Source organism: Carcharhinus amblyrhynchos, chromosome 2 (genome assembly GCF_965287045.1).
Source record: "Carcharhinus amblyrhynchos chromosome 2, sCarAmb.v2.hapA, whole genome shotgun sequence".
NCBI classification, from domain to species: domain Eukaryota; kingdom Metazoa; phylum Chordata; class Chondrichthyes; order Carcharhiniformes; family Carcharhinidae; genus Carcharhinus; species Carcharhinus amblyrhynchos.
Window position 1 is genome coordinate 116935328 of NC_137325.1, and position 27075 is coordinate 116962402.

The following is a 27075-nucleotide window of genomic DNA, read 5'->3' on the forward strand; positions in this document are numbered from 1 at the left end:
CTAATTCCTGCCAAAAACATCTGGTGTTAAGGGAAGAGAATATGGTGTCAGACTTCACACATAAATTTATCAGCTTCCTTCATGAGTGGTTGAGTAACATTCCAGAAGTAAGGCCTGGGATGCATCTGGCTTATTCTGAGACAATGGTAGTGCTTATCTTGTCACCCTGCTCAGTCAAAACAGTATTCCAGAAAGTTTCAATACTGAGCCACTGCCAGATGTTATGTCATGGTTTTTGTGTCTCTTCACAGTAAAAAGTCTGACAACACCAGGTTTAAGTCCAACTGATTTATTTCATAGTAAACTCACTAGCTTTCGGGTTTGTCCCTTCGTCAGGTGAATGGAGAGTTCTGGCCTCAGACAGAGCATATAAAGCACAGACAGTTTACAGATTACTGATTAGAATGTGAATCTTTACACCTAACCTGCTGCTCAAGTCCTAAAGTGTGTCTCTTCACATTCCTTCCACCTTGTAGATATAGGTTTTCAACTGCTACATTCAATGCAATGTAGAATGATTTGAATAAACCTGTTTGACAATGGCCCAGGTTTTTAATAGCAATCACAGAAGAATTATATAATTCCTACAGTGCAGGAGGAGGTCATTCGGCCCATTGTGTGTGCACCAACCTTAATTCAACCCAGGCCGTATTCTTGTAACACCACATATTTACCCTACTAATCCCCTGACACGAGGGTAAATTTAGCATGACCAATTAACTTACCCACATATCTTTGGACTGTGGAAGGAAACTGGAGCACCCAGAGGAAACGCATGCAGACATGGGATGAACGTACAAACTCCCTACAGACAGTGACCCAAGGCCAGAACTGAATCTGGGTTCCTGGTGCTGTGAGGCAGAAATGCCAACCATTGTGTTACCATGCTGCCCAGAATGCTGGGAGAAAGTTGTAATAGTTAGTGTTTGCCATTGCTTCCCCTCTGAAACTGACCACAATTTGCTGAATCCACACATGCACTGTTAAATTCAGAAGTTTTTGTCAGTAATTCTGCACTTCTCTGTAAACAAGCTGTACCCTTGCAGACTACAATTAAATAGAAATCATCACACTGATGAGAACTTCCAGTCTTAACTACTACTGAAGGACCCCTCTGGAAAAATAGCTGTATGTTTTTGTAATTCCAAATTATTACATGCTGCTAAGAATTTCAAATTTCATTTGTTTAAAAAAGTTTGACATTTGAGCTTCTAATGTGTATGGCCTAATCATGGCCTTTTACTTCCTGGTTTGCCCAAGAGAATTCTCCAATGTGATTCGCTGCTCATCCTGCCTGATGGTATCACTATTGCTGGATCCTGGAGATTCCCTCGACTTGCTGCCAAATTCAAATCTATATAGGAAAAAGGAAATTCACACCAGAGAGATAGCTAGATCATCGTAGACGACTTTCTTCAAGGTGAGAGGCATGTTCTGTCACTTTACTGCTGACTGTAAAACCTGGAACAATATTGCAATGGTAGCTGAGGGAGACGCAGTCTCTAATAATCTTCACTTCCCCTCATTCTTTGACCAGCTATTCTTATTTCTGTTTTCTCAAACTTGTTATTTTTATTACATTCATTTTGAGGGACTACAGGACTCAACTATTTTTGTGATATGATACTCTGAAACTTTCCACCTTTATGTATGCCAACTCCTGTAGCCAGATTATATTTGACAAGAGATGTCTGGGTTCTGCTGGATGAGGGTGGTCTATAGTCACAAGTCTGAATGAAGTACTCAGATATCTGATCTTTAAGAGGCACAAGTAAACTACATTCTGTGCTTACCTTGCAGTTTAGAATATCAGTGGTAGAACAGCAATTTGTCTCCAGCTGCACAACCCAAAGATTTTAATTTTTAGGTCTTATGGGAACAGGGGCATGAGGTGGGAAATTCACGGCATCGGACAGCATGCCTGTTCTCTATCTCCGTGCCACCCCAGGTTATTTTCCTGGGCACGGGATTGGGGTCTGGCAGGACTACCTGCCTACAGTTAGATGTTTTTAAAAAAATATTTCATGGGATTGGTGTGTCACAGGCTGGGTCATGATTAATTGTCCATACAACTAATACAATGAATGGTAGATGGCGTTTAATTTAGACAAATGCAAGGTGATGCATTTTGATAGACTGAACCAGGACAGGACTTACTCAATTAATGATAGGGCACTGGGGAGGGTTACAGAACAAAGAGATCTAGGGGTACATGTTCATAGCTCCTTGAAAGTGGAGTCACAGGTGGACAGAGTGGTGAAGAAGGCATTCGGCATGTTTGGTTTCATCGGTCAGAACACTGAATACAGGAGTTGGAATGTCTTGTTGAAGTTGTACAAGACATTGGTAAGGCCACACTTGGAAACGTGCTGTTCTGGTCACCCTATTACAGAAGGGATATTATTAAACTAGAAAGAGTGCAGAAAAGATTTACTGGGATGCTACTGGGACTTGATAGATTGAGTTATGAGAGGTTGGATAGACTCTGAAGTGTAGGAGGCTGAGGGGTGATCATATAGAGGTCTATAAAATAATGAGGAGCGTAGGCAAGGTAGATAGTCAATATCTTTTCCCAAAGATAGGAGAGTCTAAAACTAGAGAGCATAGGTTTAAGGTGAGAGGGGAGAGATACAAAAGCGTCCAGAGGGGCAATTTTTTCACACAGGATGGTGAGTATCCGGAACAAGCTGTGGAAGCAGGTACAATTTTGTCTTTTAAAAATCATTTAGATAGTTACATGGGTACAATGGTCATGAAGGGATATGGGGCAAATGCGGGCAGTTGGGATTAGCTTAGGAGTTTAAAAAAAAGCGTCATGGACAAGTTGGGCCGAAGGCCTGTTTCCATGCTGTAATTCTCTATGACTCTAATTCACATACTTCGCAAAGGTGGTGATAAACTGCTTTGTGAGCCACTGTGGTTCATGTAGAAGGGAATTCCAGAATTTTGGTCCAATTATAGTGAAGGAATGGTGATAATAGTTCAAGTCAAGATGGTGTGTAGCTTGCTGTCCTTGTCTTCCGAGGAGTTAAAGGTCATGAGTTGGAACGATGTCATCTTTCAAAGTCTTGGTGTGTTGTTGCAAAGCATGTTGTTTATAGTACAGCTGCCACTATGTATCAGTGATGGAAGGAGTGAATGTTGAGGTTGGTGGATGGGGTGCTGATCAAGTGGACTGCTTCACTCTGGAAGGTGTTGAGTTTCTTGAGTGTTGTTGGAATCAATTCAACTGTTTAAAAGCTTAGTTAAAACCTATTGCTGGAATCCAGGCAGCTTCCAGAACCCTGGATGCAATGGGGAAGAGGGTAGCTGGTGGCTACTGTAGGGGGGAGGGAGGGGGAGCAGGAAGGCATAAAGACCCTCCATGCCCTTCTAGCTTCAACTATAGCTGCAGGCCACAGGATCCCCTCCCCCAATCCCAAGCACTGAGATTATTTTCTAATTTAAATTTCATAGAGTTGAAGAGGAGCACCTCCATCATGGGATGCCTTCCACCTCAGCTACTGTGAAAGGCAGCCTGTTACTTTTTTGGTGCTGGAGGCTCTCCCATAGACCCACCAGCTTTAAAAGCACAACATGTCCTTGGTAGGATAGCAAACCCTGCCTCTGGCCATGATTTGGGTCATCTGTCAAAAATCTCAGCTGATCAACTGTTCCCCACACGATTGGTTAAATTTAGTGTCATAGAGTCATAGAGGTTTACAGCACGGGAGCAGTCCTTCGGCCCAACTTGTCTATGCCATTCTTTTTTTTATCCCCCTAAGCTAGTCCCAACTGCCTGCATTTGGCCCATATCCCTCTATACCCATCTTATTCAAATAACTGTCTAACCGCTTTTCACAAGACAAAATTGTACCTGCCTCTACTACTACCTCTGGCAGCTTGTTCCAGACATTCACCACCCTCTGTGTGAAAAATTGTCACTCTGGACACTTTTGTATCTCTCCCCTCTCACCTTAAACCCATGCCGTCTAGTTTTAGACTTCCCTAGCTTTGGGAAAAGATATTTACTATCTAGCTGATCTATGACCCTCATTGTCTTATAGACCTCATTAAGATCACCACTCAGCCTTCTACACTCCACAGAAAAAGGTCCCAGCCTCTCATAACTCAATCCATCAAGTCCCAGTAGCATCTTAGTAAATCTCTTTTGCACTCTTCCTAGTTTAATAGCATCCTTTCTATAGCAGGGTGACCAGAACTGTATACAACATTCCAAGTGTGGTCTTGCTGTCTTGTACAACTTCAACAAGATGTCCCAACTCCTGTATTCAATGTTCTGACCAATGAAACCAAGCATGCTGAATGCCTTCTTAACCACTCTGTCCACCCGTGACTCCACTTTCAAAGAGCTATGAACCTGTAACCTAGATCTCTTTGTTCTGTAACTCTCACCAATGTCCTACCATTAACTGAGTAAGTCCTGCTCTGGTTCAGTCTACCAAAATATCACCTCACATTTATTTAAATTAAACTCCATCTACCATTCGTCAGCCCACTGACCCAATTGATCAAGATCCTTTTGCAATCCGAGATAATCTTCTTCACTGTCCACTATGCCACCAATCTTGTCGTCATCTGCAAACTTACTAACCATGCCCCCTATATTCTCATCCAAATCATTGATATAAATGACAAATGACAGTGGATCCAGCACCGATCCCTGAGGTACACCGCTGGTCACAGGTCTCCAGTTTGAAAAACAACTCTCTACAACATTCTGTCATCAAGCCAATTTTATATCCATTTAGTTAGCTCATCCTGGATCCTGTGAGATTTAACCTGGTTCAACAACCTACCATGCGGTATCTTGTCAAATGTCTTGCTAAAATCCATGCAGACAGCATCAAACTGCACTGTCCTCATCTACCTTCTTGGTTTCCCTTTCAAAAAAACTCAATCAAATTTGTCAGACATCATTTTCCACTCACAAAGCCATGCTGATTGTCCCTGATCAGTCCTTGCCTCTCTAAATGTCTGTAGATCCTGTCTCTCAAAATACCTTCCAACAACTTACCCACCACACTTTTCCTTACAGCCCTTTTTAAACAAAAGCACAACATTTGCCACCCTCCAATCTTCAGGCACCTCACCTATGACTATTGATGATTCAAATATCTCTGCTAGGGAACCCACAATTTCCTCCCTAGCCTTCCACAATGTCCTGGGATTACTTCATCATTTCCCAGGAACTTATCAACCTTGATGCACTTTAAGACTTCCTGCACCTTTATTTACTGGAGTTCTATGAGGATGTGTCTAGGGCGGTGGATAGAGGAGAGCCGGTGGATGTGGTCTTTCTAGATTTTCAGAAAGCGTTTGACAAAGTGCCTCACAAGAGGTTATTGCAGAAGGTCGAGGGACATGGAGTTGGGGGTAGGGTGTTAGCGTGGATAGAGGATTGGTTGTCAAATAGGAGGCAGAGAGTGGGGGTCAACGGGTGCTATTCGGATTGGTGGATGGTGACTAGTGGAGTGCCCCAGGGGTCGGTGCTGGGACCTCAGCTTTTTACCATTTATACAGATGATCTGGAGGAGGGAACCGAGTGTAGAGTGTCGAAATTTGCTGATGACACCAAGATTGGGGGAACGGCAAATTGTGCGGAGGGTGTGGAGAGTCTGCAGAAGGATCTAGATAGGCTGGGCGAATGGGCCAGGAAATGGCAAATGGAATTTAATGTTGGCAAGTGTGAGGTGGTCCACTTTGGTAGGAAAAATGGTAGGAAGGACTATTACTTACGAGGCGAAAAACTGCAGCAGGCGACGGTGCAGAGGGACCTCGGGGTCCTTGTGCATGAGTCGCAAAAACCCAGCTTGCAGGTGCAGCAGGTGGTCAGGAAGGTGAATGGGATGCTGGCCTTCATAGCGAAGGGGATTGAATATAAAAGTAGGGAGGTCTTGCTGCAGCTGTATAGGGCATTGGTGAGGCCGCAACTGGAGTACTGTGTGCATTTTTGGGCGCCGCACCTGCGCAAAGATATTTTGGCCTTGGAGGGAGTGCAGAGGAGGTTTACTAGGCTGATACCGGAGTTGAGGGGGTTGAGCTATGAGGAGAGGCTGAATAAACTGGGCTTGTACTCGTTAGAGTTTAGAAGAATGAGAGGAGATCTCATTGAGACGTATAAGATGATGAATGGGATGGATAGGATAGAGGTGGAAAGACTCTTCCCGCTCAAAAAAGACAATAGGACTAGGGGGCACAGCCTCAAGATAAAAGGGGGGCGGTTTAGAACAGAGTTGAGGAGGAACTTCTTCACTCAAAGGGTGGTGAATCTCTGGAATTCTCTGCCCGTTGAAGTGGTGGAGGCTGCCTCGCTAAATATTTTTAAGACGCGGGTTGATGGGTTTTTGATAGGAGAGGGGATTAAGGGTTATGGGGAGAGGGCGGGAAAGTGGAACTGAGCAGCGACAGATCAGCCATGATCTTACTGAATGGCGGGGCAGGCTCGAAGGGCTGGATGGCCTACTCCTGCTCCTATTTCTTATGTTCTTATGTTCACCTCTTTCTCTGTAATATGTACACTCCTCAAGACATCACTGTTTATTTCCCCAAGTTCCCTAACATCCATGTTTTTCTCAACAGTAAATACTGATGAGAAATATTCATTTAGGATCTCACCCATCTCCTGTGGATCCGCATAAAGATGACCTTATCAGCCAAAACAATCTTGTGCCCCTTTTTGCCCTCCTGATTTCTCTCTTAACTCTACTCTTACACCCTCTATACTCTTCAAGGAATTCACTTGATCCCAGTTGCCTATGCATGTCATGTGCCTCCTTCTTCTTCTTGACCAGGGCCTCAATATTCCGAGTCACCCAAGGTTCCCTACTTCTACCAGCCTTGCCCTTCCCTCAAAAAGGAATGTGCTTATCCTGAACCTGTCTACTTTTAACGGCCTCAATTGGCTGCCTGTAAGTCTTGCTGCCCTATACTTAATTTGAGGGAGATGGGAAGGCAGTGGGAACCCCTACCACCTGATCTTACACTTACTCTGTCTCCAAATATGCCTCAGGGAGGAGGGGGACTCTAGTGCAACTATTTCTCACACAGTGCAGGTTTCTGAGCTCCATTTGACCTAACAGCAAGGTCCTGAAGCCCACAGGAAATTGTGTGCATAGTTTCAGAAGCACTTTCAGTAAGGGGCCAGCTCAAAAAGGAAACTTGGATATCTAGTTCTCCAATTTTGGGTAGAATTGATTGCTTCAGGTAAGCAAATCATTTTTGTTACTCTATGGAAATGTATTTACAGTAAGCATCATTATGCTGGAAAGGCCAGCTTATGCACAAGCATCATTTCAACCAAGAAGTTAAGCTCAATGGTCATTTTTATTTTAATACAAGTGCCTGAGGCAGCTTTGATCTCTGTGATAAACTGACTTCAGCAGTCCATTGAAATCAGATCATAACAAGATGACTGAAATTACACAATCCCATTACTGACTGAGGAAATATAGCAATACTTAGATCCCCAAAGTTTATCATCCATCAAGAGCAGTTGGGCATGTACCAAAGGCTGCCAGTAGAGTAAACTTTAAAAAGATGCCATTAATATTAGAACATGTATCACATCCAAAATACAATGATCAGACAACGAGCAAAATGATCCTTTTACAAACAGCTTGCAAGAAGAGGGGAGACTTGATCATGTTACCTTCACCACCACTCCACAGGTTTTCTATATAATGTTCTAGAGACCATTTCTTCAAGTGGATCATTTTTGATTGAAATAGCTTCAGAAAATCACTTGCTCTACACCCTCAGTAGCCCAGTCCATCATGCAAACCAGTCTCCCATCCACTGACTCTGTCTACACTTCCCGCTGCTTCGGGAAAAACAGCTGGCATAATCATGAACCCCATGCACTCTGGATATATTCTCTTCCACCTTCTTCTATTGGGAAAAAGATACAAAAGTCTGAGGTCACGTATCAACTAACTCAAGAACAGCTTCTTCCCTTCTGCAATCAGACCTTTGAATGGACTACCTTATATTAAGTTGATCTTTCTCTACACCCTTGCTATGACTGTAACACTACATTCTGCACCCTCTCCTTTCCTTCGCCCCAATGTAGTCTATGAACGGTATGCTTTGCCTGTATTGCGCGCAAGAAACAATACTTTTCGCTTATACCAATACATGTGACAATAACAAATCAAATCTTTGCCAAGTACAAGTTAGTCCAGGCTAAAATACTGCATTGTTTGCAATAATTCTAACTTTCTAGGAAACAGAATTAGCCTTACCATCTGACTAAAAACATAAGAAAAGATAGGTTAATGTTTCAGGTAGTTATCAGAATTGGCAAGGAATAGCCATCCAAAATTTTTAAGCAGTGTGCTTATTGGGGCAGGCTTGACGGACAGAGTGGCCTACTGCTGTTGTTCAGATGCTGACAGATACACTATACATTTCCAGCTTTCACAGTTTTTCTTTCTTGTTTGGCAGATTTGACTATCCATGTTATTTTACACAGCTTTTCCAGTATTGAAAAGCATAGTGAATCTAATGTTCCACTATGTGTCACGTTTTGAAAAAAGGAAACAGAAATCAACTTGCTGCAGCTTGGGAAAAGCCTTGTAACTGGAGCAATCTTGCTTTTGCTAGTTCTAACTGCCACCAGTGAAGTCAGTCATCTTGCATAAGTGATTTGGGTGACCCACGCCCAGAGACATCTAATAACATAGTCTAGAACAAAAAAGGAGGCTAGAAATTTGTTTTGCATTTTTCACAGCTAACTCACAGAAGTGAAATGTTCCGGATGGCAGAACAAACCAAACCAACTATATAGGTTATATATACTGTATGAGAGCAAGCCAAGTGCAAACTGAAATAGGCGTGGATAGATTCCAATGTAAACCTTTCAAAGGCAGTCACACAGTTTATCAAATATGCGATGGTATCTGATGACTAAACATTGGTTGTCATGCTGTGGAGATGCTGGCATTGGGCTGGGCTGGGGTAAACATTGGTTGTGCAGCAATCATCTGAAAATGAAGAATTGAAGCTCCAGCTGTGTATTCTAAAGCCAATGCTGCACAAAATAATTTGCTAAATTACTTGCGGTCATGCCAGTAATAATGTGATCATTAAAAAGTTAGCTCAGAGCCTAATAAGTCTCTGATGTGATACAATCCCTGGATTGTGTGAGAAAAGTCATGTCTAAAACATTGCTTGGAGCAAAGTTTGGGATATTTTCAAAAATACCCATTCTTTGTCTCCCACAGAAAGAACAGTCAAAATCTTTAGAGGGGAGAATAATGACAGTCAACATGAGCCCAATTATTATACTTGTTAATTAAACATGCAGGCCTGCATTTTTTGGTCAATGGGACAGCCATAATGCTCACCATAAACATTGAAGATAACTGCCCATGAATAACTTGTACGTTCTGTAACTCAGGTTTCACCTTTCTCTAACATTAGCACCATCAACTTGAAGGAGATTTCCACTATCCAGCAGCAGTGATATCATGAAGCAGGTTAAGCAGCTGATCACATTGAAGAATTCGCACAGAAAACAGTTAATCTTCAGATTTTAATAATTTTACATGCAGAAATAAAAATTGGGAAGGTAGAAGCTGAAATATAATAGTTTAAAAATCCATAGAATTTGTTATTCATCATGGGAAATTTGACATTCTGTAGATATGAAATATGTTTTCAGGGCAAAAGAGGTTGTTCAGCAGTAATTATGAACATGGAATGCAGTTAAAGACCCAGTTGCACCTCATTCAACAAAACATAACATTTGCAAGGATTTTTAAAAGTCAAATGTCCATTGATGGGGTCTTCACAGCACAATCTGTAGAGTGGGGAAATCGCTGACAGCAATTTCTTGATTTCCTCATTTAACTATGCTTGCATTGATGCCGGAAGTTGTAATGATGACCAACAGTGACAGTTTTGCCATCTTTACAAATCTGGTCATTGTTGCAGTACTCAAATGGTTATACAGTTGGATTTGGGAATTTGTGAACTGCAGTTGTTTCGCAATAAAGCAAATGATCCGATTCTCCACGCATTTTACTGTTTTTTTAACTTTATTAATATTTTCCACTTCAAATATTTACAATTTTGGGGTTTAGTATATATTAAGTGTTGGCTCTTTTGAATTGACTAAATATATGGGGACAAAAATTTCTAATTCAGGCACAGTCAGGAAATTGCACATTTTGAGAGGCTTTCATTTTCTATTTATTGGCAGAATCACACACATAAAATCGGCTACGAACCAGAGCAATCCAGCAGCATAGTCAAACCGAATATATCCTTCCATCAAGTAAGTATTTATGAATGGTAACCTGGTGTAGTTTTATTAATACAGCTAAAAATGGTTTAACAGCACAAATAAACCATTTTTTTAATAGAGATAAATCAATTAAGAACCAATTCTCACTTATAACGAGGTTGGGGAGAGAATTCATCAACCTTGTTCACCACTAACGAGAATCCCAATGTCTTGACTTCAGTCATTGGCAAGATTTTAGAGTCCATTATTAAAGATGAGATTGCAGAGTACTTGGAAGTGCATGATAATATAGGACTGAGTCAGCACTTTGTCAAGGGGAGGTCAATGCTGACAAATCTGTTAGAGTTCTTTTGAGGAGGTAACAAGGAAGTTAAATAAAGGAGAGCTAGTGGACATGATTTATTTAGATTTCCAGAAGGCCTATGACAAGGTACCACATAGGAGACTGTTAAATAAGTGCCCATGGTGTTAAGGGTCAGATCCTGGCACGGATAGAGGATTGGTCAACTGACAGAATGATATGGAGATGCCAGCGTTGGACTGGGGTAAACACAGTAAGAGGTCTGACAACACCAGGTTTAAGTCCAACCGATTTATTTGATAGTAAACTCACAAGCTTTCGAGGTTAAACTCTTCGGCAACTGGCAGAAGGCAGAGAGTGGGGATGAAGGGGTCTTTCTCAGGATGGCAGCTGGTGACAAGTGCTGTGCCTCAAGGGTCAGTGCTGGGACTACAACTTTTCACAATACATATTAATGATTTGCAGGAAGGAACTGAAGGCACTGTTGCTAATTTTGCAGATGATACAAAGATATGTAGAGGGGCAGATAGTATTGAGGAAGCGGGGGCTGCAGAAGGACTTGCGCAGGTTACAGGAGTAAGCAATTAAGTGGCAGATGAAATACAATGTGGAAAAGTGTGAGGTTATGCAATGTTGGAAGGAGTAATGGAGGCATAGACTATTTTCTAAATGGGAAATGCTTAGGAAATCAGAAATGCAAAGGGACTTAGGAGTCATTGTTCAAGGTTCTCTTAAGGTTAGCATGCAGATTCAGTCGGCAGTTAGAAAGACAAATGCAATTTTAGCATTCATGTCGAGAGGGCTAGAATACAAGAGCAGGGATGTGCTTCTGAGGCTGTATAAGGCTCTGGTCAAACCCCATTTGGAGTATTGTAAGCAGTTTTGGGCAGGGTAGCATACTGGTTAGCGCTGCTGCTTCACAACTCCAGGGACCTGGGTTCGATTCCCAGCTCGGGTCACTGTCTGTGTGGAGTTTGCACATTCTCCTCATGTCTGCATGGGTTTCCTCTGGGTGCTTCAGTTTCCTCCCACAGTCCAAAGATGTGCGGGTTAGGTTGATTGGCTATGTTCCTAACCGCAATGTTTCTGAACATTCTAGTTCTGCATGACAGTAGCAGGCAACCTTAAAGCAACAAGGACTTTTATCTTCATTAACTACAGTGTTGACCGCCCCCCCCGGTCTCTTGGAGGACCCTCCTTCTGCAGCTTGGCAGAGGGACATATGAGCAGATTACTTGCTTGACAAACGTATCTCCCCTGCCCCCCAGTCCAACGCGCTAGATCAGGATGTCACCACTGGGGCAGTCCAAGGTTTGGCACTGCCAAGCGGTAGGACCAGGAAGAGAATGCTGGGTCTGAGGGGACTCTTTGGCAGAGTCCTTGTCTGGTTGGGCTGGAGGGAAGGGGGGGTGGTGTTGTATTACCCTCACACCTGCATGGTGCGGCAGTGGCTGCGGCGGCGGGGGGTGTGGGGGGGGGTTTAGTGAGGGTCTTCCCTGTGCTGAAGGGTTATATGTGTTCCCCTGGTCAGCTAGTTGAGAGGGGTGGTGTCGCCTCTTCTGTTGTGGGGAAAGGGGGCCTGTGGCTGAATGCTGAGATCAGGGTGCCCTTTTGCCCTGATCTCTGAAATGCATGGATGGCCGTCGTATTTCCTGTGATGCATCAATTTCTATTGATCAGGTGAGTCCTACCTCACAGACATTACTAACTCCAGTGGGAAACACTTCAGATTTCCTGCTGGGATGCACATTTAGGAGCAGAATCACAGCCAATAACAACTTGACAAAGAGGAAAATGGTGCGGCAACAGAAATTACATAACAATGCAATTCATTTAAACACTAAGAGCGGTATCTTCCCATCCCACCCACCATGGGAATTGTGGCAGGTGGGACAAAAATTCGATGGACTATGCAAAGGTCAGTTGACATTGGGCAGGAATTTCTGGCCTTGGGGTGAGCACCGGAAAATACAGCCTTAAATGTTTAAAAACCTGGATTTTTATCCTCAAGCTGAGGAGTGGGAGGATTCCCAGCTTACCCATTCACCTCAGGGGAAAGCGCCTGAAAGGATGGAATTTGCATTGTAGGGGGGCAGGTGGTTATGAGCTGGCATCTGGCCAGCTGACCTGGGGAAAAATTTGGAGGCAGCCACAAAGACTTCTAGATGCCGGTGCACTGTTCAAAAGGCCTGCATCATTGCTGTAGGACTTTGTCCAGTTAACATACAAAGACCCTCCAGCTTTTACCCTCCCAAGCATTCTGCATGCCCAATCATGACCCTTATATCCCTCATGCCAAACTATGCCTCCTGTCAATAATTCATAGAGCCCCTTGTGGCAATGTACACCCCTCCATCCACATGGCCACTCATTAGAACACAAAAGCAGGAATGTAATGATGGAACTGTATAAAATGCTGGTTAGGCCACAGCTGGAATTTTGTGTACAATTCTGCTCACCACATTACTGGAAGGACATAATTGCTCTGGAAAAAAAAGAGGAGATTTACAAGAATGTTGCCAGGGCTTGAAAATGACAAAAGACTGGATGAGCAGGGATTGTTATCCTTGGAATTGAGGAGGCCGTGAGGTGACCTGATTGAGGTAATGCAGGATGATAGGGGAACTAAATAGGATAGACGGGCATATTTTTAAAAATTTATTTACGGAACGTGGGTGTTGGTGGCTAAGCCAGCATTTATTGTCCATCCCCAATTACCCTCAAGAAGGTGATGCTAAACTGACTTCTTGAGTTGCTGCAATCTCATGGTGTAAATACACCCTCAGTGCTGTTAGAACATAGAACATAGAACATAGAACACTACAGCACAAACAGGCCCTTCGGCCCACGAGTTGCGCCGATCACATCAACACCTACCAACCTACAGACCTATCTATAACCCTCAATCTCATTAAACCCCATATACTCATCCAGAAGTCTTTTAAAAGACCCCAGCGAGTTCGCCTCCACCACCACTGACGGCAGCCGATTCCATTCACTCACCACCCTCTGAGTGAAAAACTTACCCCTAACATCACTTCTGAACTTCCCTCCTTGCACCTTAAATCTGTGTCCTCTCGTAGCAACCATTTCAACCCGGGGAAATAGCCTCTGAGAGTCCACCCTATCTATTCCTCTCAACATTTTGTAAACTTCTATCAGGTCGCCTCTCAACCTTCGTCTCTCCAGGGAAAAGAGTCCCAGCTCCCTCAACCTAACTTCATAAGGCATGCCTCCCAGTCCAGGCAACATCCTTGTAAATCTCCTCTGTACCCTCTCAATAGCTTCTACATCTTTCCTATAGTGAGGCGACCAGAACTGCGCACAATACTCTAAATGAGGCCTGACAAGGGTCTTATAAAGTTGCAGCATTACCTCCCGACTCCTAAACTCAATCCCTCGATTAATGAAGGCCAGTACACCATACGCCTTCTTGACCACCTCCCCCACCTGCGAGGCCGATTTAAGAGTCCTGTGGACCCGGACCCCTAGATCCTTCTGCTCTTCAACACTACTCAGACTTCTGCCCTTAATAGTGTACTCATTCATCCCGTTGGTTCTGCCAAAATGGACGACTACACATTTATCCGCGTTATGGAGGGAATTCCAGGATTTTGATCCAGCGACAGTGAAGGACAGGCAACATATTTCCAAGTCAGGATGGTGGCTTGGAAGAGAAATTCCAGGTGGTAGTATTCCCATGTCTCTGTTGGCCTTGTCCTTCTAGATGCTAGCGGTAGGGATTTGGTGATTGCTGTGTGAAGAACTTGTAGATGGTACACACTGGTGTCACTATTCATCAGTGGTAGATGAAGCATTTGTGGAAGAAGTCCTGGTCAAGTGGGCTGATTTATCCTGGATGGTATCTACTTATCCAGGAAAGTGGCTGTAGATGGTGGACAGGCTTGGGGAGTCAAGTGGTGAATTACTTACCACAGGATTCCTAGCCCTGGACCTACTCTTGCAGCCACAGTATTTATATGGCTAGTTCATTTCAGTTTCTTGTCAATGGTGACCCCCAGGATGTTAATAATGGGAGATTCAGTGATGATAATGCTATTAAATGTCATGGGATGATAATTAGATTCACTTGTCGGAGACGGTCATCGCCTGCTGCTTGTGTGATGTAAACACTACTGCAGATGCTTGGTTTTCCCTATGGACAGGTAAATTACCAGAGCAAATTAGGGTGACTGATAGAAGGGTTAGAGGGGACAGGGGGGAAAATTTCATCACCCACACAATGGTGAGACTTTGGAATTCACCTGGTTAGGCAGTGGAGGTAGAAACCCTCAACTTGTTTAAAAAATACTTGTACCTGCACCCAACCTACTGAAATGTGCAAGGCTACAGACTAGGCGCTTGAATGGATAACTAGATTTTTTTTTGTTTTCAGTCAGCACAGACACGATGGTCTTAGTGGCTTATTTCTGTTCCTTACTCTTTCTATGGTTCATGTCCCCTATGTCAAGCCGTGGCACTTCCATGTTCAGTGAGTCACTATACACAGTATAGAAGAACCAATGAATCTTATAGTGACAATAGGATGTGTAGTAAATATCATTCATTCATAACTTTTCACTATGTTAAAAATGTCCTTTTACAAAAGTGTTAATCATTTATATCCTATCCAGTTTCAATAGCTGAAACTGCAAATACTTGAAACATTTTAACTTTGCGTAGAAAATATTGTGCAATTGACAGCAGAGATCAGACAGCTTGAGCTGTCAATTAAATGTTGCGTTTTCTGTGCTCAGGTATTTCAACATACTCAACAATGTCTGAACTCTCAGCCAAGCCTTAAGATAGATTCTTGGCTGAAAACATAGATATCTTTCAGTGAGCATACCTTTGTCACTGGAGCATGTGGGATTGTGGAGGTTGTTTGGAGGGCATAACTAGTATGGGGGCTGAGGGTCTATAGCTTGGCATTGAAGGCATAAGGAGCAATGGGTGTGGTGGAAGAGCATAGCTTGACAGAAACCATAAGGTTTCATGGGGGTGTTTGGGAGGCATTTCCTGCCATATCTTGGCATTGAAGATATGAGGAGCAATGGGGAATGGATAGAGGGGCATAGCTTGGTATTGGATACGAGGGTCCATAGGTGTTGTTTAGGTGCAGGTGGTGGGGAGGCATACCTTGGCTTGGGGAACAAGAACTCTTTGAAAGGTCCTCTCATACAAACTATGGTTCACAACACCACTGAGTTGCCGCAAACCAGGCTCATTAAAACCCAGGCCTGACTCAATGCAAGTCAGGAGTAAAGGGAGCAGGCTTTGGCCTTAACCAGTCTACATCCTTAAAAAAGCACTTCAGAAAATTAGAAACCTCAAGCATGTGGTAGGGAATGCTGGAATCTGATTCCACCTGCTATTTTTAAAGGTTTCCTGAGTCAGCATGACTCTGAAAATCCAGCCTAAAAATCACTGAAAATAACTTCAAAAAACCATTGAACAATTTAATAGTTTCATATGTATATACCGATCACTTAAAGAACTATTTCTGATCTGCAAAATTTCTGTAATGTGCCTGCTAGTCCATGTATGTCTAGCAATGTGAGTGCAATTTGAAGAGCCTTACCAAACCAATACGATTGGTGGAATTTGACAATCTTGACCTGGCAGCATGGACAGTTTGGGTGGGGCTCGATTTTGGTGAATCAAATCTTGAATCAGTGGAAATAATCACAGAAAACATAAACACAAGTGTATTTTGGTGTAATTCACCTGTGCATAAAATTCACAGATTTCCTGTGCTAGTTTAGCCGATTCCACCCGAATTGTGCTGATGTTATGGATTTTCTACAGTGGACTAATGAACTATTCTAATGATTGAGTTAGAAATATATTTGTTGCCTCTTGGATTGTACAGAGGATAGTCACCAAAGACAAAAGTTATATTCATCATGTACCTTTGACATCCTCAATGATTACACAAAAGATTGTGCCCTTCTAACAGAAATGGTTCAATTCCTCTGTACTGTCCACACATATTGTTCCTTATGCATAGTTTATTTAATATTAGTTATTGCTTGGCTGCATTGCATTAGTTGGCTTTCATAATTTTCCATTCAAATTCCAGATCTTGGCCACATGCTTATAAACAGTCCCATCCAATAAGAGAAAATGAAAATCTGGAGGAAAATTATTTTAGACTGTTCAACTTGGTTATCAGTGACTAACAGTTGGAACCTGGAGATAATTCACGTGGCTTCCATCTTGCTTGGTAATTTTTGCACAACAACAGGAGACAAAAAAGATTTAGAAAAGGGAAAAAATTGTATTCTAGCCTCTGGGAAGATTGGCATGTTTTCATATGCTTAAGAGTTGAAAGACAATTTTGTTGAACAAGGTTAGTGAATTAAATAGTTGACTGAGCAAACATCTGAGAGATGACCTCAATACATGCAGAGAAGAGTTCTCTCAGGGCATAAATTGCCAGTCCTGTTCTCCTTCCACTCCTTGTTTGTGTTAGAAGAGACTACAAGAAGTGAAATGCTTTTTTGCTACATAAAGACTTTTACTTATTGCCATAAATTACAGTAGGATAATTAAGTTGCAGTATGTAAGAGTACCTAGATTAACAGAATTTAAATAATTTGAGAGTTATTACTTTCACAATTATTTAACATATTACCACCACAACTTTAGCATATTCATGAAGACTAACAAACCAAAAAGTCTTTTGTGTGTTGAAGAAATGTGTTTACTTACATGACATTGTACATCCAACAGGCATACTTTATTCTTGGCCAATACATGTCGAACAGAATCTATACTTGTTCCATACATGTTTCCTCTGTATTCTCCATGTTCAATAAACCTGGAAAAATCAGAATCAAAATAACATTGACCAATTGTTGACCCATACTTCTTTACAGACTACATTCATTAAAAAGTTGAGGGTACACATAATGCATATACATAGGCAATTTATAGGTTTGAACTACATTTAGTCGTTTGAAGTCAGTGAAATAAATGAAATCAAAACTTGTAGTGTAAACAGAAAATACTCCATATAACTAAGGAAATGCTTATAACTGCTTCTGCTTACATAAAAATACAAATACATATCAAACCTTCATAGAATACATCAAATTATTTTTAATAACTGCTAATTAGATTTTGAATGTATGGCACAAGTTTATGAAATGAAGAACACAGTGATGCCAAGTTTAAGAATTCGATAACAGAATAAAATGGTAACATTTAATTCCCTGAGCAACTTGCCAATCTGATTTCCCAAGTAACCTATTGTTCAAATATTCCGATACTTTTCATCACTGCATCTGAAACTTTCCAGATGTGTTGGCTGGAAATAGAGTATGCCATTTTTCAACTTACTTGTTATTTTGTACATCTGTCTCAAACAAGTGCTTGGAAATAAAATGATATTCCACTCCATCAGTTTCCTGGCTTCTTTTTGGCCTCGTTGTATCTGTGGATGACAAAACACAAAAATAAATATTTTCAGCATTGCCAATGTTAGGATGGTTGTTCAAAATCAGTTTAAAATATCAGAATCAAATACTACTGATGCCATTAGCATCTTTAAAAACCTAAAAAATTTAAACTTTTGTTGATTCTGAACAACCGCATGATTTTAGTGTAACCAAAGCAACAAGTTTGTAAAATTTTTCTATTTTGCTGGAGCATTTGGCAATCATGCCCATCGACAGAAACATAATTAAAGCACTTGAAAGTTTCTGCATGTTGTTGAGTGCAAAGAGTTCCTAAATTAAAATTAATTACAACTGACATATTGCCTTATATAATCCAGTATTATTCTGACTACTAACAGAAAATCTAGCAATGTTGTATGATCTAATTTTAATGTCACCACTGCTGCTATTCAGAAATATGGCAACTGTCTTTTTCCTCAGCATAGTCCTTTTTAAAGCCAAAATATGAGGCACTGGATTGGTATTTTATGCAGTAGATTGAAAAGTTTTTCCTTTATAGCTCATAAATGTCAGGATGGCTTCAAAAAGCTGACAATTATGTGGAATAAAAGGAATAATATCATACATAGAAGGAAAATCCTTGCTGATTTGAGAGAAGTAATTAACTACGTATTGTTTCTTCCACCTGAAGAATACCACAGAAGTATATTTATTTAGTCTACAGACAGTTTCATACATGGTATACAAGTGGCACAAAAATCATTAAACAAAGATTTTTTTCATGCTTCAACTGCACATCCTGAGCTTTTTTAAAGTTACATTTTTTAAAGTCAAAGAGACAGCATCACATTTCATTAAATATTTCATAAATGTTCCTGGCAAGCACTCCATGTTTTGAATAGAACTGGCTCCTGTATGAAATACTGCAGACTAACCTATTCCCTTGTGATTAACAGTAAAACGAGATAGTAACAAGAGGTATAATGATAATGGAAAAGAATTGAATTGCTTGCACAGAATATAGGGAGTGTAAAGTTAATACCATAAACCAGAGTGATTTTTGGGATGTAGCCCAACGTAAAGGTTGGCTAGAAGTATTTAATTTTTGATGAATTATTGTGAATCTTTATTGCTCCATGGAAAAGTTGCAATGTTGGTCAACCTTGACTGGTTTCTTTTTATTGCTTTCTCAATCAGTACCAAAAATCTACCAGAGAATAAATATCACTCATTCTAACTTTTCCTAAAGGAATTAAAGGTGTGACTTTATAAATTCACTCTCTGGCATGGAGCAATTCCCACAATATTAGTGAATGGAAAATGTTAGAATGGGGGGTGACTGAATTTCTCATGCATTTTGGCAATGCCTAAAATTACCCCATAAATCTTAATAATTGCCATTAATCCCCTCCATTCAAATTAAAATTACTGTTTCTAGTTTTTATTTTCTTTACTTTAGCAGGTATTTTTAAAAAGTCATTTAAATATTATGTTAGCAAGACTTTTATGAACTATTAAAGATGGATGCACAACCACCATGGTTAATTAGTGACATGAGGGAACGGTTTGCATGCTTCCTATTTGACTGCAGCCAATTGTTGCCAAACAAGTAGCTCCAAGTCTTTCAATCTGTACAGTAACCAGCGCATAAAAACAAAAGCAGCAAATCTATTTTCCCTTGTTCAGTGTACTACCTAAACTAGGAAATTCAACAACTCCAAGCAAAAATGTTATTAATGCAACTCATACAAAAAGATATCCAAATACAATTAAATTTAACAGGGATATAATTAAAAAGCAATAGAGCAGACAAAACAATTTCTGTGTGAGCGTTTCACTGAGGATTGGAAAGATGAACTCAAATTATATAGGAGAAAAGGAAAATATTGTGTGAACAATTCCGATAGCTTACCCTCCATTTTGCTCATTTCTGTATAATCTCCCAACTCACACCTGTTAATCTGAAGCTTTTATTTAGCTATTTTATTTTCTGAAAGGCTGTGTTCATTGGTTTGGAGACAGTGGGCACGATCTCACCGGTTTGACACACCAATCAATCAGTATGGTAAGCAGGAAAGATAGGGAGAGGGGCCTGAAATTTGATTTGCATCCAGTGCAAACTCTCTTTACATAGAATGGACTACATTTAAATGTCCTCAACAAGTTTGGAATGGCAGACCACCAACACCCACCCACCACCACCGCACCCCCCCCCCCCCCCCCCCCCCACCCCCGGCAAAATGTCATGCCAGTGTGCATCCCTACTGCTCTGCAGTCAGGGGGGATCAGGCGTCCTGGCCACAACTTATTCTAAGTGCCAAATAAGGGAGAAAACAGGAGAGAAAGGCACTGTTCTTTTCAGCAAGCCACAAGTAGCAATCTTACAGCACTCAGTGCAAAAAAAAAGCCCCAACAATTCTCCCCAATAAGCAGGGGTGGGGGGGCGGAGGCATGGACAAGGGTGTTAAACTTCCAGTGAAACCAGCTGCAGAGCTCTTGGGGCTTCTTGCCCTGACCTACGAGTGAACTGGAAAATCTCCTGCCTCATCCCGCACTGGTCTCTCCCCCAAATCCTATCTCCTGGCCAATCACCACCCCCCACCATCCACAGTCGTCTACAGAGCTCCACTCCCCCACTCCATCTACAAAGCTCCTCCTCACCTGTTAATCATGTCATTCCAGGCATCAAGCCATTTTCACCAGCAAAACAAAGCTGGTAACATCGGGTGAGGCAAAAATCTGGGCCAAACTGGATTTTTAGCCTCTCACACAAGCTTACTGGCTCACTGAGCCAAATTCAGCTCATCATTTTATTCAGATTTTTACTTTTTGCTTGATTGCAGCCTTAAGTATTTGATGTTAAAATGGATTGAAAGTGTTATATGTGTGCAATGTGGGGTGTACCAAACCAAAAACAGAAATAGAGAATTTCAAATTAATAATTACACTCCAAACAATCTAAAGGGAACTTTACTTAACTGGTCAATAATTGAACAATAAACAGATTATGATCTTCTAAAATCCTGCTGCAACTGAACTAAGGGCTGAATGACTATTGGATAAGATTCAAGAAACCTGCAGGTTTTCTGTCATGAGTTTAATTCTTTGAATGACCTTGCTGTTGACAAGTTGGCTGAATTTCCCCACATCACAACTCAGGCTACATTTCAGAAGTGTTCATTGCGCTTTACAGTGCTTTGCGAGGTCCTAAGATTGTGAATGATGCTGCAGAAATGCAAGTCCTCTCTAACAATTACCAACATTTAATGAATAAAACCTTGGGAGATTTGTAACAAATTGGCTTGGCGATATATATCTGATCCACATCCCTTTGAAGGAAAGAGTCATTCCATAACAGCTTCTTGAACAACAGCAACTATAAATGTTTGATGTACATTTGGAAGCAAATATTCTCAATTCTACCAGTCATCTAAAACACTGTTTAATTTCCATTCACATGGGTCATAAAATCTTCCAATGTTTATTTAAAATTTGTCAGTGAAAGTGCATTATAGTTATAAGTTAACAGTAGTCACACTTAAAGAAGTGTTTTGATAGGCCTTCGCTAGCTCGATTATTAATTATGCACATGTGAGTTCTCCTCCGAATCTTCTGGTGGGCTGCCAACTGATTTGAATGCCCTCTGCCAGCTGATGAGTTTAAAGGTCTCGGTGCCATATTTGAATACCAGTTCAGCACACTTACATCAATCTCTCCAGCTCACTGTCTTCACCAGACCATGCAGGATATTTGCAACCCAGTGGGAAAAGGCAAGTAGCTTCAAGAAGAAGACTGTTTCTCAATTCAACCACACTCCCAGAGCTCAATTGTGAGGCACACATGCCCACTACATCTGGAGTCTGTGCACTCCCTTCCATTAAACATGTTATCACTTTGACCCCCTTGTTTGTGAGCTCTGCATGCATGCAGCCTTCGGAAGGTAGGATCAAAAAAGGTCATTCAGCTCATCAAGCCTGTTTTGCCATTTAAGGAAATCATGGCTGACATGCGGCCTCACTCCATATACCTGCCTTTGGCCCAAATCTCTTAATACCTCTGATTAACAAGAACTTATCTAAGATTTAAAGATAGCAATTAATCTTGCATCAACTGTCATTTATTTATGAAGACCGTTCCAATAGATAGATGTTGGCCACTGGAAAGGCACAGACAGTAACACCCAAGAGAGCTTACATATTGGGTTTGAATAACATTCATTGTGTATTTAGATGTTTGTTGAAAGGTTGCGTTGTTTGCACAAACTTACCAATGTGCCATTCTTTAGATGGAATGTTAAACTGAGTGTTGGCTGTAGATTTAGATGGATGCTGAATGTCTTAAAAAAGAGCAGAAAGTTCTCCTGGCTTCCTGGCCAACATTTCTTTTCCAGCCATTATCACTAAATCTCAGGAATTTGCTAGTGCAAAATGACTGCTGCCTCCAATCACTACATTTCAAAAGATGATTCATTCAGTGAAGTGCTTTTGATAGGAACACAGGATCAGGAGTAGGCTATTCAGCTCTTCAAGCCTGTTCCATGATTCAGTGAGATCATGGTTGATCTGTGGCCTAACTTCACATAATTGTCTTTGGCCCATATCCCTTAATACCTTTGCTAAACAGAAATCTATCTATCTCAAATTTAAAGTTATCCCAATCTAACATCAACTGCCACTTGTGGGAGTGAGTTCCAAACCTTTACCACTCTACATGTGTAGAAATGCTTCACAACATCTTGCCTGAATGGTCTGGCCCTAATTTTTAGTCTGTGCCCTAGATCTAGAATAGAACAACAAACAAAGAACATACAGCAAGGGAACAGGCATTTTGGCCCTCCAAGTCTAAGCTGATCTTGACTAAACTAAAAAAAACTTCTGCCCTTACTCAGTCCTTATCCCTCTATTCCCTCTTATAATGTACACATCCAGATGCCTCTTAAATGCTGCTAATGTGCCTGCTTCCAGGCACCCACCACTCTGTGTGAAAAACTTCCGCTACACGTCGCCTTCAAACTTTCCTTCCCTCACCTTGAACCTGTGCCCCCTTGTAACTGACAGTTCCATCCTAGGAAAGACCCTCTGATCCACCCTGTCCACATCTGTCATCATTTTGTAGACCTCCTTCAGGTCTCCTCTCAGCATCCGTCTTTCCAATGAAACAATCCTAGTTTATTTAGCCTCTCCTCATTGTCAACACCCTCGAGACCAGGCAACATCCTGGTGAACCTTCTTTGCACTTTCTCCAAAGCTTACACTTCCTGGTAGTGTGGTGACCAGAGCTGCATGCAATACCCCAGATGCAGCCTAACCAAGGTTTTATATAGCTACGACATGATTTCCAAACTCTCGTACTCAGTGCCCCTGCTGATGAACGCAAGCATACCATATGCTTTCTTAATCATCTTGGCCATCTGTGTTGCCACTTTTAGGGAATTGTGGACCTGCATGTCCAGGTCACTCTGTATGTTAATGTTCCTAAGGGTTCTGCCATTTACAGTATAATTCACACCCAAATTTGATCCTCCAAAATCCTCGCCTTTGTCCAGACTAAACTCCACCTGCCATTTCTGTGCCCAAGTCTCCAATCTATCCACATCTTGCTGCATCTTCTGACAATCCCCAACTCAGCAACTCCACCAATCTTCGTGTCATCGGCAAGCTTACTAATCAGACCATCCACTTTTCTTCCGTATCATTTATATATGCTGCAAACAACAGAGATCCCAGCACTGATACCTGTGGAACACCACTAGCTATAGATCTCCATTTTGAAAAACAATCTTCCACCGCTACTCTCTGCCTTCTATGACCAAGCCAGTTCTGTATCCATCTAGTCAGCCCACCCTGAATCCCACGTGATTTTTGTTTCTGTACCAGTCTGCCATGTGGGACCTTGACAAGTGCCTTACTCAAATTTATATAAACCACATTCACAGTCCTTCCCTCATCAATTATCTTTGTCATCTCTTCAAAAAACTCTATCAAGTTGGCGAGACATGACCTTCCCTGTACAAAAGCATGCTCTGTCACTAACTAGTCCATTTTTTTTTCAGATGTGCAAACATCCTGTCCCTCAGTATCTTCTCCAAAAGCTTCCCCACCACTGGCGTCAGGCTCACTGGCCTATAATTTCCTGGATTATCCCTGCTTCTTTTCTTAAACAAGGGAACAACACTGGCTATTCTCCAGTCCTCTGGAACCTCACCTGTGGTCAAAGTGGATGTGAAGATATTTGTTAATGTCCCAGCTATTTCTCTCCTTGCCTCCTGCAATAACTGGCGATAGATCCCATCATGCCGTGGGGTTTTGTCTACCTTAATGCAATTTAGGATTCCCAACACTTCCTCCTTCGATATACTGACATTCTCCAGAACATTCACACACCTATTCCTGACAGCAACATCTGTCATGCCCTTCTCCTTGGTGAATACCGATACAAGGTACTCATTAAGAATCTCACCCACTTCCTGTGGCTCCACTCATGGTTTCACTTCATAGTCTTGAATATTCTTTCTCTTGCTACCCTCTTGCTCCTAATATATGCATAAAAACCCTTGGGGCTCTCCGTGACCCTGTTTGCTCAAGGTATTTCATGGTCCCTTTTAAGCCTCCTAATTCCACGTTTAAGTTCCTTCCTACTTTCACTATATTCCTCAACGACACTGTCAGTTTTTAGATACCTAGATCTGTCGTAGGCTCCCTTTTTCTTTTTGACTAAGCTTACAATTTCCCTCATTATCCATGGTTCTCCAATCCTGCCACTTCTATCCTTTATTTTTTTGGGGACATGCCTGTGCTGTACTTCAATCAACTGGCCTTTAAAAGCCACCCACATGCCAGACATAGATTTGTCCTCATATAGCCACTCTCAAAACACTTTCTCTTGTTCCTATCTAAATTTGGGGGTAATTGGCCCTCGCCCAATTAAGCACCTTTACCTCAGGGCCACTCTTGTCCTTATCCATAACTACCCAAAATGTTATAGAGTTATGGTCACCAGAATCTCAACCAGTGGAAATAATTTATCTACTCTGTATTTTACTTTTCGTATCTTGAAGACGTTGATCAGATCACCCCTTAACTTTCTAAATTCTAAGAAAACAGGTCTAATTTGTATAATTTCTCCTGAACTCCAGGGGTTTAGAGTTAAACTAAGCCTTGTTGGGGTCTAGCTTCCCTCCCCTCAGTCTTCCTTCTCCCTGCCATTGTTCTTCTCCTCCATCCCCCTACTTGCCCATCTCCCTACCATTGTGAGCCTTCACCCACAGCCTCCCACATCTTGCACAGCCCTCACCCCCTTGCAGCTGTATAGGGCATTGGTGAGGCCGCAGCTGGAGAACTGTGTGCAGTTTTGGGCGCCGCACCTGCGCAAGGATATTTTGGCCCTGGAGGGAGTGCAGAGGAGGTTTACTAGGCTGATACCGGAGTTGAGGGGATTGAGCTATGAGGAGAGGCTGAATAAACTGGGCTTGTACTCGTTAGAGTTTAGAAGAATGAGGGGAGATCTCATTGAGACGTATAAGATGATGAATGGGATGGATAGGATAGAGGTGGAAAGACTCTTCCTGCTCAAAAAAGACAGTAGGACTAGGGGGCACAGCCTCAAGATAAAGGGGAGGCGGTTTAGAACGGAGTTGAGGAGGAACTTCTTCACTCAAAGGGTGGTGAATCTCTGGAATTCTCTGCCCGTTGAAGTGGTGGAGGCTGCCTCGCTAAATATTTTTAAGAAGCGGGTTGATGGGTTCTTGATAAGAGAGGGGATTAAGGGTTATGGGGAGAGGGCGGGAAAGTGGAACTGAGCCACAACAGATCAGCCATGATCTTATTGAATGGCGGGGCAGGCTCGAAGGGCTAGATGGCCTACTCCTGCTCCTATTTCTTATGTTCTTATGTTCTTGTCTTTGATAGGCCAGAGCCCCCTCAGCCCTGGCCTCCCTCACACTCTACCTCCAGTCGAAATTTGGACCATGAGTTCCACAGCACAGTTCTACCCAGATAAAACACTGCTGTGTGGCATCAGGATCAAGAAGACCCTTGTACACTCCAATGCTAGGAGCAGTATTGATCTGACTCAGTGACACAGGAAGGTCCATGGGTCCAGCAGCTCAGTGCTGTCCATGACGACCAAGTTGGCATAGAGATAGAGGCAGGAACCAGTCTGCCCAGTGAACAGCACATCAGGAGCAATGCAGCACTATGGCAGAAAGCTGTTGTATTCACCACACAGTCTCTGGTGAAATAGAGATGCCTTGTGCACGCCTTTCATTAGTAATTTGGGCTTGACACTGACATAAATTCTCATGGGTGTGATGCAAGATTAAAAGGCCTGATGGGATGCCAGTGTTTGCTGTTTTAATGACCATTCATGTGTTGCAAAACAATGCAAATAACATTTGTACAACCTGCCAGGGGGAAGAAAGAAATCAGGGGAATTGCAATAGGATTTTAGGCAAGATTTTTGTTGACTCCAACCAGATTCAACACATCTGCCCGCAAAGACTGGTTGGGAGAATTCCACCCATGGACAAAAGAGCTAAATTTCAGAAGTGAGATGAGAGTAACTGCCCTTGACATGAAGGCAGTTTCTGACTGAACACGCATGAGGAGGTTCTAGTAAAATTGAAGTCAATGGGAACAAGATGGAAAACTATCCACTGGCTGAAGTCATACCTAGCACGAACGAAGATGTTATGAATGTTTGTGGCCAATTATCCTAGCTCCAGGACATCACTGTAGATATCCCTAGGCATTTTCAGCTGCTTCATCCCTTGAACGTGAGGTCAGAAGTGAGAATATTTGCTGATGAATGAAAGGTTGCCAGTCTCTAATTGGTTTGCACCAAAAACTTGGAGGTCTGGTCCAGGATCATAACAGGCAGCAGTTGCATGGAAAAGTCATCACATGCATGTTCCCCCAAAATTCACACACCATCCTGATTTGTAAATGCATCACTGTTTCTTCATTATACCAGGCTCAAAATCCTGGGATTCCCTTCCTTACAGTACTGTGCCTGTATTACAGCTGTTCAATATGGTGGTTCACCACCACCTTCTCAAAAGCAATGAGTGATGGACAATTAATGTTGATCTTGCGAGTGCTGCACACACCCTGTGAATGAATCAA

General features: G+C 42.0%; 1 protein-coding gene across 8 annotated transcripts in view; it reads right to left on the minus strand.

Annotated features, from left to right (window-relative positions):
* The window catches only part of mpp7a (MAGUK p55 scaffold protein 7a), a 467172-nt gene that overhangs the window by 12398 nt on the left and 427699 nt on the right, over positions 1 to 27075 (minus strand). For all 8 annotated transcript variants that reach the window (XM_080211719.1, XM_080211709.1, XM_080211666.1 and 5 more), the window contains 2 exons: positions 17895 to 17988; positions 17265 to 17373 (listed from right to left, as the gene is read on the minus strand). In XM_080211719.1, coding sequence (XP_080067845.1) covers positions 17265 to 17373; positions 17895 to 17988 — 203 coding nt within the window. The remainder of the gene's footprint in view (positions 1 to 17264; positions 17374 to 17894; positions 17989 to 27075) is intronic.